Source organism: Sminthopsis crassicaudata, chromosome 3 (genome assembly GCF_048593235.1).
Source record: "Sminthopsis crassicaudata isolate SCR6 chromosome 3, ASM4859323v1, whole genome shotgun sequence".
Taxonomy (NCBI): domain Eukaryota; kingdom Metazoa; phylum Chordata; class Mammalia; order Dasyuromorphia; family Dasyuridae; genus Sminthopsis; species Sminthopsis crassicaudata.
Window position 1 is genome coordinate 599,769,304 of NC_133619.1, and position 11,389 is coordinate 599,780,692.

Here is an 11,389-nt window from a genome sequence, read left to right on the forward strand (position 1 = left end):
CAGTTTCCTTATGTAAAAATGAGAATACTTATAGCATCTACCTAAAAAGTTAGAGAGTGTTACAAACTTTACTGCTCTACCCCCATTTTACAGATGAAAAAACTGAGGCCTTGAGAAAAGTCTAAAAGATTTCTCTTAAGGTTACACAGGCAATGCCAGGTTTGAACTCAAGACTTGTTACCTCCATTCCTCACTGTGTCCTGGGTAATTTTGTGTGTCTCCATGTAAAGCACCCAGTGGAGGGAATCAGTCTCTGTTTAGGGTTAAGGGCTCTCTTAAGGTCTGGTCCAGAGTTATTGCCCATTCTTTGGCTGAGACTTAGACAATGTGATCCGGGCAGAGCAGATTTATTTGTACCCATCGTTAGGGTTCGGTCTTAGTGTGGGGTTGAGGCCTAGACTTTTACCTCAAATTCCTGACTTAGGCTGGATGAGCAGTCAGTGGAAAGACGAGAGCAGGGTGCAGGAGTCCTGACTCCTGGGTTTTCCCCAGCACTGGGCTCTAAGTTCTGTTTCTGGCTTCCCTGGCCTTCCTTCCTTCCTCCTTTCACTTGTCCATAAGCAGTGCCTTTCCCCCAAAATGGGGAGGGACCCATCCAGATGTCCCCATCTGCTGACCACCAATCCAGATATTTCTTGCCTTTTTGGGCAAACTGCCCAGGCTTTGTGCTCTGGCTTCTCGAAGCCGCATCTCAGAGGGCGAGGGGGGCATGGGAAAGCAGCAGCTTCTCTGGAAAGTCCTGAGTCTTGGGTACCGTGAGATCCTTCTGGGAGAAGTGTAGTTTATAGGCAGAGATCCTGGCTGTCCATCTTGTCTCCTCTCGTCTCCTCATCCTTTCCTCTTTCTTCCCTCTCAATAAGATCTATTTCTTTTTTACCCAGCAATCTCTTTCCTTTCAAGCAGTTTTTCCTTTTCAGCTTCCCTCATTATCTATTACTTCCCACCAATCAGCCTTACCCACTGTGCCATTGATGCAGTGCTGCCATGTTTTTCCTAATGGATCTACTCATTATTTCTCACACACAACACACCACTTTCCACCTTTGCGACTTTGAAAGTCTCTCCTCCAGGCCTGAGTACCTCCTCACCCTTTCTCTAGGAATCCTTCACTGCTTTCAAAGCTCACCCAAAGGCTGCCTTCTCTACAGGGCCTTTCTTCATCTCCCTCCACCCTCCCCAGCCCGACCCATCTGCAGTTGTTTGCGCCTCTAAAATTACAATTGTTATAGATTACATGCTACATAGGAAGAAATATTTTACATTTACTTATTTTTTTCCTCATGTGTTTTTTTGCTGCAGTAGACTGCATGCTCTTTGAGAGGAGAAACTGTTTCTTTGTTTTTATCTTTGTAATCCCTGTGCTTAAGGACAGGGATGTGGGACATGTGGTAGGCACTTAGTAAACTGGGTCTTGGAAAGCATGAGCATCTGGGATTCTGTATAATAGGGCGAGGAGAGAATTTAACCCAGTCAGGGATGCCGAGCCATACCTGTGGAGGCCTGGGCTGAACAGTATCCCTGGTATCCTCACCCTGAGTGTGGGGAGGTTTGACAATGGCCCGCCATTCTGGACACCTTGAGATAGAAATGGCTCCAGGCCCTGATTCTTTGCCATAGGTATGTGATTGTGGGCCTCTGATTTTCCTGGATGTCTACCGACTGCCTTGTGCTGAACTCTGTCTGTTTCTCTAGGCTCAGCGATGGCGCAGTGAAAACTTTGAGAGGCCAGTGGACCTGGAGGGATCCGGGGATGATGACTCCTTTCCAGACGATGAGCTAGATGACCATTATTCGGGCTCTGGCTCTGGCTGTAAGTTTAGCCCCTCCTCCTCTTCTTCCTCTTCCTCCCATGGCCACCTTTGGCCTTCCTCCCTCCTTTCCTCTCTCCCTTCTTTCCTTCCTCTCACCCTCCCTCCTTTTCTCCCTTCCTTCCTCTCCCTCCTTCCCCCCCTCTTCCTCCTTTCCTCTTTTCCTCCCTTCCTCCCTTTCTCACTCATTTCTTTCCTCTTTCCTCCCTCCTTCCTTCTCCTTCCTTCCTTCCCTTCCCTCTTTTTCTCTTCCTCTTTCCCTCCCTCTCTTTCTCTCCCTTCTTTCCTTCCTCTTTCTCTCCCTCCTTTCTTTCCTCTCTTTCTCTCTCTCCCTCCCTCTCTTTCTCTCCCTCTCTCCCTCCTTGCCTCTCTTTCTCTTCCTCTTTCCCTCTGTTCTTCTCTCCCTCCTTCTCTCCCTCTCTTTCTCTCTCTTCCTCCCTTCCTCTCTCTTCCCCTTCCTCCCAGTGGGGGCCAGTCCTTCCCAGGAATGCTTTGTCAGCTCCTTGGGCTGGTGGGGACCTTTGGGGAAAGGCCTTATTCCTTTTTCTGTCACATTATCCAAAAGGAGCCTGAATTGCAAGGTGGGTGAGAGAATGGCAGTGCTCCTCTGCTCCACCTCCCACCCCAACAAAATCACAGCTCCCACTAACGCCACAATCTCCCTTCTTTTTCCTTCCTTTCAGACTTTGAGCAGGAATCTGGGATTGAAAAGGCTGTGCGGATAAGTACCAATGTGGCTGTTGCTCTGTCCACCACACCAGCAGTGCTGCCCACCAGTGCCATCCAGCCCATGGGCACCCCCTTTGAGATGCAGCCATCAGAGAGCCCCACTCCCAAGCCTGCCACCACTGTTTTGGCAATGACCAAGGTGTCAGTAGTGCCCACTGCTGCCGCCACCACTGCCACCGTGGCCACAGCTATGGAAGCCGTGACCACCATGGTCCCAGCTGTGGCCACCGAGGCACCAGCCATGGCTACTGAGGCCCCGGCTGTGGCCACTGTGCCTGTTGCCACCACCAACATTGTCCCGACAACCGCTAGCATCCCCACATTCCCCCCATCCACAGTCAGCGTGCCAGTTTCTCACACAACGGCCCTTCCTAAGCTCCCGCCTCCTCCCCCAGCCACAGTGGCTGCTACAGTGGCTGCCACAGTTCAGACCACAGCCCAGGCCACAGCCCCTGCCACACTCACCCTCTCTGCAGTGGCTTCTGACCTGGACACAGAGGCGTCCACCCCAAAGCTGGTGGTCACTGCCACACCGAGCACCTTGCCGAAGCCAGAGACCTCTCAGCCTCCAGGGGTCTTTGAGAAGAGCACCGTAGCTCTGGGATCTGATGCCCTCGTACCCACAGAGGTGCCACAGGTGGGAGAATAGGGCTGGGGACTAGAGTGAAGAAATAGGGAAGTAGAAAAAGCTAAATTTGAGTGAGAATGAGGAATGGGGATGAGCCTGGGATAAGGATGGAAATGGGAGTAAGAATGGTGAGCAGGGAGGGGCTGAGCAAGCAGGTTCTTGTTGGGAAGACAGGACCGTTTTGGGGAATAAGGTGAGAAAGCTGATATTTCTACAACCTCTTCTTTTTTGGGGGGTGGGGTGCTCCTGCCAGTCATCATGGCAGGGCTCTAACAAATGTCTGCTGTTGTCTGCATGGCATTCGCTGCCTGGCCATACATACAGTCCCTACCCATCTTCCTCCTTTCTGTTCTATCCCTATAGACCCCTACTCCAGAGGCCCCAGTGGTTACAAACCGGGAAGTGGAAGCAGAGGTACCATTCCCCAGTGGGGACTCGGAGCCCCCAGAGGAGGGGATCACCCAGCCAGAGCTGGACAATGAAGTAGTGGCCGTGGGTGAAAAGACCACCACGACCTCAGCAGGAGTAAGGCCCAAGGATGACCAGGCTGGGCCGGGCTTGTTTGATAACACCATTGATTTGGGCAACTCAGCAGCCCAGCTGCCTCAGAAGAACATCCTTGAGAGGAAGGAAGTGCTAGTAGGTAAGGCCTGGCTGAGGTCAGGGGAGAGGGGAAGAGGGATAAGAGATGGGGAGGAAAAGGAAGGAAGGATGGAGTTCTTTCTTGTGTCCCCAGGACTTAAAGCCCATAATAAGTGTGTCATTTCATTCATTCATCCATCCATTTATTCATTCTGTTTCCTCACTAGCTCAGGGGTCCCTCTTTAAGCCAGATGTCCCACTTGGGGGGTATAGGAACAATTACCAGAGCCTGGAGTAGGCCCCCCACTTCCCTGTTCCAGAGCCCTGACCACCCAGCCACTTCACTCCAACCTTATGGCCCTAGTCCTAGGCCCTGCTCCTTCACTCCAGCCTCACAGCCCTAGTCCTAGGCCCTGCTCCTTCACTCCAGCCCTACAGCCCTAGTTCTAGGCCCTGCTCCTTCACTCCAGCCCTACGGCCCTAGTCCTAGGCCCTGCTCTTTCACTCCAGCCCCACAGCCCTAGTTCTAGGCCCTGCTCCTTCACTCCAGCCCTACGGCCCTAGTCCTAGGCCCTGCTCTTTCACTCCAGCCCCACAGCCCTAGTCCTAGGCCCTGTTCCTTCACTCCAGCCCCATAGTTCTAGTCCTGGGCCCTGTTCCTTCACTCTAGCCCTAGTCCTAGGCCCTGCTCCTTCACTCCAGCCCCACAGCCCTAGTTCTGAGCCTGCTCCTTTACTCCAGCCCTACGGTCCTAGTCCTAGGCCCTGCTCCTTCACTCCAGCCCTACGGCCCTAGTCCTAGGCCCTGCTCTTTCACTCCAGCCCCACAGCCCTAGTCTTAGGCCCTGTTCCTTCACTCCAGCCCCATAGTTCTAGTCCTGGGCCCTGTTCCTTCACTCTAGCCCTAGTCCTAGGCCCTGCTCCTTCACTCCAGCCCCACAGCCCTAGTTCTGAGCCTGCTCCTTTACTCCAGCCCTACGGTCCTAGTCCTAGGCCCTGCTCTCCTTCACTCCAGCCCCACAGCCCTAGTTCTGAGCCTAGTCCTAGGCCCTGCTCTCCTTCACTCCAGCCCCACAGCCCTAGTTCTGAGCCTGCTCCTTTACTCCAGCCCTATGGCCCTAGTCCTAGGCCCTGCTCCTTCACTCTAGTCCCACAGCCCTAGTCCTAGGCCCTGCTCCTTCACTCCAGCCCCACAGCCCTAGTCCTGGGCCCTGCTCCTTCACTCCAGCTCCATAGTTCTAAGTCCTAGGCCCTGTTCCTTCACTCCAGCCCCACGGCTCTACTCTTGGGCCCTGCTCCTTCACTCCAGCCCCACAGCCCTAGTCGTAGGCCCTGCTCCTTCACTCCAGCTCCATAGTTCTAGTCCTAGGCCCTGTTTCTTCACTCCAGCCCCATAGTTCTAGTCCTAGGCCCTGCTCCTTCACTCCAGGTCTGCAGACCCTAGTCCTAAGCCCTGCTCCTTCCTTCTTCCCTGCAGCGGTGATTGTTGGGGGGGTGGTCGGAGCCCTCTTTGCTGCCTTTTTGGTCACCCTCCTCATCTACCGCATGAAGAAAAAAGACGAAGGGAGCTACACCTTGGAGGAGCCGAAGCAAGCCAGTGTCACGTACCAGAAGCCGGACAAACAGGAGGAATTCTATGCCTAGAGAGACCTCGGGGCCTCCTCTCGCCTCTTCCCTTCCCTCCCTCATCCTTCTCCTTCTCTCCTTCCCCCTTTTTTGCTTACTCCTTGGACAGAACTGTGAGTTTTCTGAATCCCTGTGCCGCACTGGACCCGAGTTACTGCTGGTGCAGGGGACATTGTCCATAAGCCTTTGTGTCTTGCCTCTGGCACTGGGCAGGACCTTCCCCCTCTACAGAACTTTGATCCCCACCCCAGACCCCCCTTATTCCCGGAGGGGATCCGATCAGCAATCCTCTCCACTTTTTAGGCCAGAGCCGGGCTCCAAAGTGGCCTCTGGCCATTCAGGCTGGAGCCCCAGGGACTTTGGGCACCAGATTCCTACCCGTGGGAGAAGTTCAGAGTGAGACAAAACTTTCTTTGGTTGATAAATCAGGGGGCGAGACTTGGGAATCCCTTTCTCCTCTCCCTTGGGCTCTCGATGGCCTTCTCATCGGGACAGGGAGGTTTCTCCTAGACTGGCAGCGGGGCACCTTTTGTCATGGGGCCGTGAACCCTCAGCTTAAGGGTTTTAGGGGCCCATGGCAGCCAATGCCACCTCTTAGGCGGCACTTCTTTTGGCCATGGCAAGTGAGCCCTGTGGTCAGTGCTGGATTGAAGGTAGGGGGAGGAAGGAGAGGAAGAGGGAGAGAGAGTCTGAGTGGAAGAGGGGAGATGGTGGGAGAGGGGAGTGAGTTGGGGAGCCTGTGGGTTCTCCACCCTCCCTTGCCCCTTCCCCCTGCTCCTGGGGCTCTCTCAGACCAAACCTTGAGTTTCCTTCCCTTGCCAGCCAGCATCAGGGTTAACGAGCACGTGGCTTTGCCAAGAGTGCCTGAGAGTGGCTGGCTCAAGCCTTCTCCAGAGGAGGGGGGACATTCTTTCTCTCCCTCCCCTATATCCCTCACCGGACGGAGCACAGACACTCTCTGTGGCTCAAGCTGGGGAGGGTAGGGGGAGTGTCTGGGCAGTTATTTTGCTCAAGGCACGACAGCCACCCAAGGGGTAGTGTTTGCCAGACACGACTTCGTCACCATCAGCCACATATAATCACTCACGCGACCCAGCATGCAGACACTCACCACGAGTCACACACACCAGGCATCCTCTCATGTGTCCCACAGAACTCGCCCCCACACTAGTCACCAACGTAGCCCGAGTATCACCAGCCACGCGTTCTCACTTGCTGTAGCTGGGGGAGCTCCGTGTAAAAGAAAAGAGGAGGGGGCAGTGGGGAAGCCCCAAGGGCTCTCCCTACCTTTGCAGATTATTTGCTCCTTCCCCGCTTGCCAGCGGGAGGAGCTAGGGTGGCTTATGGGATGGAAGAATCCCTTTACAGGCCCGGCTTTAAGGAGGATCCTGTGAATTTGAGAAGCAAAGGGACACTCCTGTTGGGCCCAGGACCCTGATGCCAAGGGCCCTGCTTATGTGGTGGAGCTGTATGTGTGCCTCCGGTCTGCCCGTTCCAGACTCCCTCCCTCATGGACTGGGATGATTCCCGGGAAGGGCTTGGAAATGGGGAAGGAAGGACTTTCACTGAAACTGACTGACTTCCCGGGAATGACTGCAGGCCCTTGACTTCCTACGTGAATCCCAACTCATGGGCTTATGTGTCTGCCAACTCTCGGAAGCCACTTAGTGCCTGCCTGGATAAGTCATGAGCAGCCCCAGCCCTCTGCCCAGACGTAGATGGACATTGGCCTGCCCCTTTGGGGACCCCTGTGGGGAGACTATTGATCATCATCCAAGGCTCCCGAGAGCTTGTGGTTGGTGGAGATTCTGCCAGTAGCGAGCTCCCCGTCTTGCGGGCTCCATTCTTCCTTGCCCCTGTCCCAAGCATCTCCATACTTTTGGACCTTGTTTGTAACTCTGGGAGTCGGTTCCACAGTCATAGACAAAGCTGGGCTATTTAGTTTGTCTTCTGCCTCTTTGAGGGACCTCTCATCTCTTGGGGGCGCCTGCTGTTGGAGACCTTCGTACCTGGACCCCGGGTCCCCGGGGGAGCCACCCAATGCTGAGTGGAATAGCATCCTCACCGTGGACCTCACGCCGAACCAGTCTGTTCCGAGATGGACACCCTCTCCTTCAGAGTCTTGGAGCCTGTTGCTGGCTGTCTCAAACTTGGGGCCATTGGGTTTTTGTTGTGGGAGGAGGGACCAAAAGGAATTCCAGGGATAGAATCCTGGTTTTTGGACTATTTGCTTCCCATTCCCACCCTGACTATGGCACTTATTTCATTCCCCTTGCTTTGTCAGCTCCTCCCAGCCCAAGGTCAGACAGTCAGGACATCCCCTCTGTGAATTGTCAGGTGTGCAGTGGGGGATGGGGAGAGGCTTAGCATTTGTGGGGATGCAAGAGCAAAGAGGATTGTCCAGACCGAGGTCTGGATGGAAACCTGAGTTGCTGGACTAGATCCCAGGAGGGAGGGGTTGGAAGGATCTCGAGATGTTGGTCCCTGCTCCCCATCTCCTCCTGCAGACTCCGTTCTGTAAGCTCCTTTCAGTTACATCCAGGGCCTTCTGCCCACTTGGCACAGGGATTTACCTGATTTCATCAATCTTGTTTCCCCAATCACTCACTTGAAGGGCCATGGTCCCGGGGAGTAGGGGAATCCATGTTGGCAGGCCTTGAGGAAGGGACTGGTGTCTTCTCCAGGATGCTTAGTGGGCCCCATCTTCCTCAGGCTTGGAGCTGCCAGAACACAGCTTAGGGGGAAGTAGACTAAACTTCAGCTTTGGTCCCCATCACCACTGGCTCCCAAGGCTGAATTGACATGTATAGCCTTGTGGCCCAATGGTTGAGGGATGGAAATGGAAAGGGACTCTGAGAAGTAAACAGGAGGTAATTACTTCCAGAAAACTGGTGGGGGGAGTGTGGGAGAGGAGTCAAGCTCCATCGGTGTTCCTTCCCTGGAACCTTCCCCTCCTTTATCTGATCACGAATATGGTATGAATGTCACAGCATCTGTCCTATTGGAACGAATCACCCCATGCCTTGCCCCCATTTCTAGTCAGGGGATTGGCTTGGGAAGGATCTTTGGGGGGTGGGAGGGGAGAAATTATAGGTAACTGGTTGCCAGAATGAGTTATGTCTGTTATTAGGGCAGTTTAGCCAGAGGGAAGTTCATATAGCTGAGGGCTTCCTCTAAGTGAGGAGAGTTGGGGGGTTAGGGATTAGAGGAATCCCCCAAGGAATTGGATGATTAGCTCTACAGCCTCAGTCCTCTCAGGCCCAGGAACAACCCTTTCTGAGGAGGCCATCTTTGCTGACCCATCTCTTCCACTCCTAGGGTATCCTTGGAAACTGAGAGGAAGGGTTCTTAGGGGAGTGTCCAGGAGGAAAGGAAAAGTGGAGGAGAAAGCCGGGCTGGGGAGCCTTGTGGTTAGGAGCTTGGGACCTCTTTGCGGGTCAGCTGGGGATGATTTCAGGGCCTGAGAGATGCTGAGAGGTTAGGTTGGGAGGGCCTCCAGGAAGTAGAAGCAGACATTTCCATCCCTCCTAGACTCAATTATTAGAATGGCAGCTGCTGGAAAGAGCTGCTTTTTGGGAGTGTCCCTCTGCATTTTCTAGATGGCACCTTTCTTTTTCAGGGCATCTCATCCACAATTTCAGGACACATATTCCTCCACTTTCTACAGCCACCCCTTTCTCCTCTCCCCATTCATGGGGCAGTGACCCCAGGCTGCTCTCCTTGTAAATAGGAATTGAAGAAGCCTGTATAGATTTACAAATAGCAAGATCGCCAAAAGACCTGGGGACCGAGGATCTCAGGGTACATGGCCCACTCTGGAGAGCTTCTGAAAGTTCCAGTCTTTAGCGCTCACCCCGAAGAAGCCTCCTGAGCTGGCGCTAGCATCGTGGCCCTCCCCCCAAATAGTGAATGCATGTAAATATTTTAAACAATCAGGAACTGTGTCTCATGCAGAGGACCCCTCTTTGGGGGCTCTCCCTCTACAGAACTACCCCTGGGCCGGGGGCTTGGAGGGGCAATTGTCTGTACATCCAGGTGGAAGAAAGGGGAGAGCAGAAACCCTCCACCCCCTACCCTATCTATATCCCCCCAACCTGTTTAACTGTTTTTGTCCTGAGTTTATGGCCAAAACTTTTGAATAATGAGGGAGAAAGAGACCAAGGGAACACTTCCCCATCATGCAGAGGGGAACTAGTCCAAGCCCTGGGCTCATGGCCCAATCCTGTAATGGTACCATTATTATTATTTTTTAATTCTTTCTGTGTTGTGCCCATTTATAAGAGAAAATAAAATTAAGTCATTGAAAGGATGCTCCCTGACTGGGAGTGGGGTGAGCATCAGAATCATTTCTTCAGGCTTTGACCTCATATCTCCTTGTCAGCCTAACTGGAAGCCACCTCCATGTGCCTCAACTCCTCCCCCTAAGGCAACACCCAGGGACCACCAGTGCCACCTTTGCTTTTAGAAGAGCCTAAGGAGAAAGAAGGGAAATTAATTATCTCCTGAGAACCATGAGGTTCCAAAACCATTTATTAAGCACCAGTTTATTATAGAGTACTCTTTAACTTTCAGGGAAGGGAAAAGATTGGAACATTCCCTTTCCATGGACTTTCATAGTCTACTGGGGGTCTTTGACACTAACTAGAACATAAAACCCGAAAGGTGCAACAAAGGGAAGTGAAGAAAAGCTCATGTTCAACAGCGATCAAGGAAGGCTTCATGGAAGTGTCATTAGAACTGAAGGGTGGGCAGAAAAATCAGGAAACCGAGGCCCAGAGAGGTCACAAAGAGACTTGCCTGAGGGCACATGGACACAGTGGCAGAGCCAGTATTTTAAATCTGGCTCTTTTCACTAAATAACATTGCTTCTATTATCAAAGGCTGGCCAGACAAATGATCTTTTTGGCCAAAGCAAAAATCTCAAAGGTCCTGGGTGGCCTCCACTCCCTCAGCGATGGTGGCAGAGTGGTGGAGAATACAGACAGGAGATCCTAAGCATGGCAGCTTTAAAGCTTTTCTGTAAACTAATGCTTATGTGTGACCTTTGTTTAATGACCAAAAACCTGATACTCTGTTAGAGTAATCTATCCATTGAGATCGAGAAGCAGTGTGCTGTAAAGGAAAGGATGCTAATTTTAGACAAAGGCCAGACCTGGATTCAGATCCTGGTTCTGACACTAACTGTGTGACTCTGGGCAAGTCACTTAACTCACTGAGCCTCGCTCTATAAAGTGGGGATAATCGTATGTGCTGAACAATGCTTTGTAAACCTAAAAGAGCTATATAAATGCAGGTTATTAAGCATACTCATATTAATCTTGCTATAAATAAAATAGATGATATAAGATAGTTACAGTAACTAGTAGAATGGCTTGTAGGTTCTTGGAGAGCTAAATAAAGGAAATGATTTCACAGATTACTTGGTCATCTCACTTTGCAATACTTATGATTAGAATCAGCAAACCAACAGCCGGGAAGAGAAATGCTGCTTATGGAGCACCATCTGTTTCAGGGGTTGAAGAAAGTTCCATGAAGAAGCTGTTGAGATCCTTCCAACAGTTAGCCTGTGCCTTTATACTCAGAACTTCAGGGCAAAGATGAGCCTAGGGGAGAATGATGGAAATAAAGTCAAAAATGTTGGGTTGAGTTGAAAGAATGGAGGAAGGGAAAACATTGTAGATTACTCAGAAGTCCAACAGTTCATGAATACTTTGTTCGAGAGAGTTGGAAAGAAGTGAATGTGATGAGCATCAAGATTTTACACACATACACACACACAGAAATGAAGTTGACTATAAATTAGGAGACAATGCCTGGATAGGGAACTTTTGGTTTCCAACATGGAACCATTTCAAGATCAACTGCATAGGACAAAGCAGAATCAAAGATAAGTCATTGCATGAATTTACAGAAGCTTTTTTTGCTCTGCTTTATCAAGTCATTGGTTCTTTAAAAAGGTGGGAAATGGACAAAAAGAACATGGACTCTGACTTTTGCTGTTTTTAGGTTTTAATTAA

At 51.7% G+C, this 11,389-nt stretch overlaps 1 protein-coding gene across 2 annotated transcripts in view; it reads left to right on the forward strand.

The window, feature by feature from the left end:
• The window catches only part of SDC3 (syndecan 3), a 76,322-nt gene extending 65,534 nt beyond the window's left edge, over positions 1-10,788 (forward strand). For both annotated transcript variants that reach the window (XM_074305540.1, XM_074305539.1), the window contains exons 2-5: positions 1,693-1,810; positions 2,492-3,174; positions 3,529-3,808; positions 5,224-10,788. In XM_074305540.1, the coding sequence (XP_074161641.1) occupies positions 1,693-1,810; positions 2,492-3,174; positions 3,529-3,808; positions 5,224-5,390 (1,248 nt within the window). In that variant the 3' untranslated portion in view covers positions 5,391-10,788. The remainder of the gene's footprint in view (positions 1-1,692; positions 1,811-2,491; positions 3,175-3,528; positions 3,809-5,223) is intronic.
• Positions 10,789-11,389: the final 601 nt, after the last annotated feature.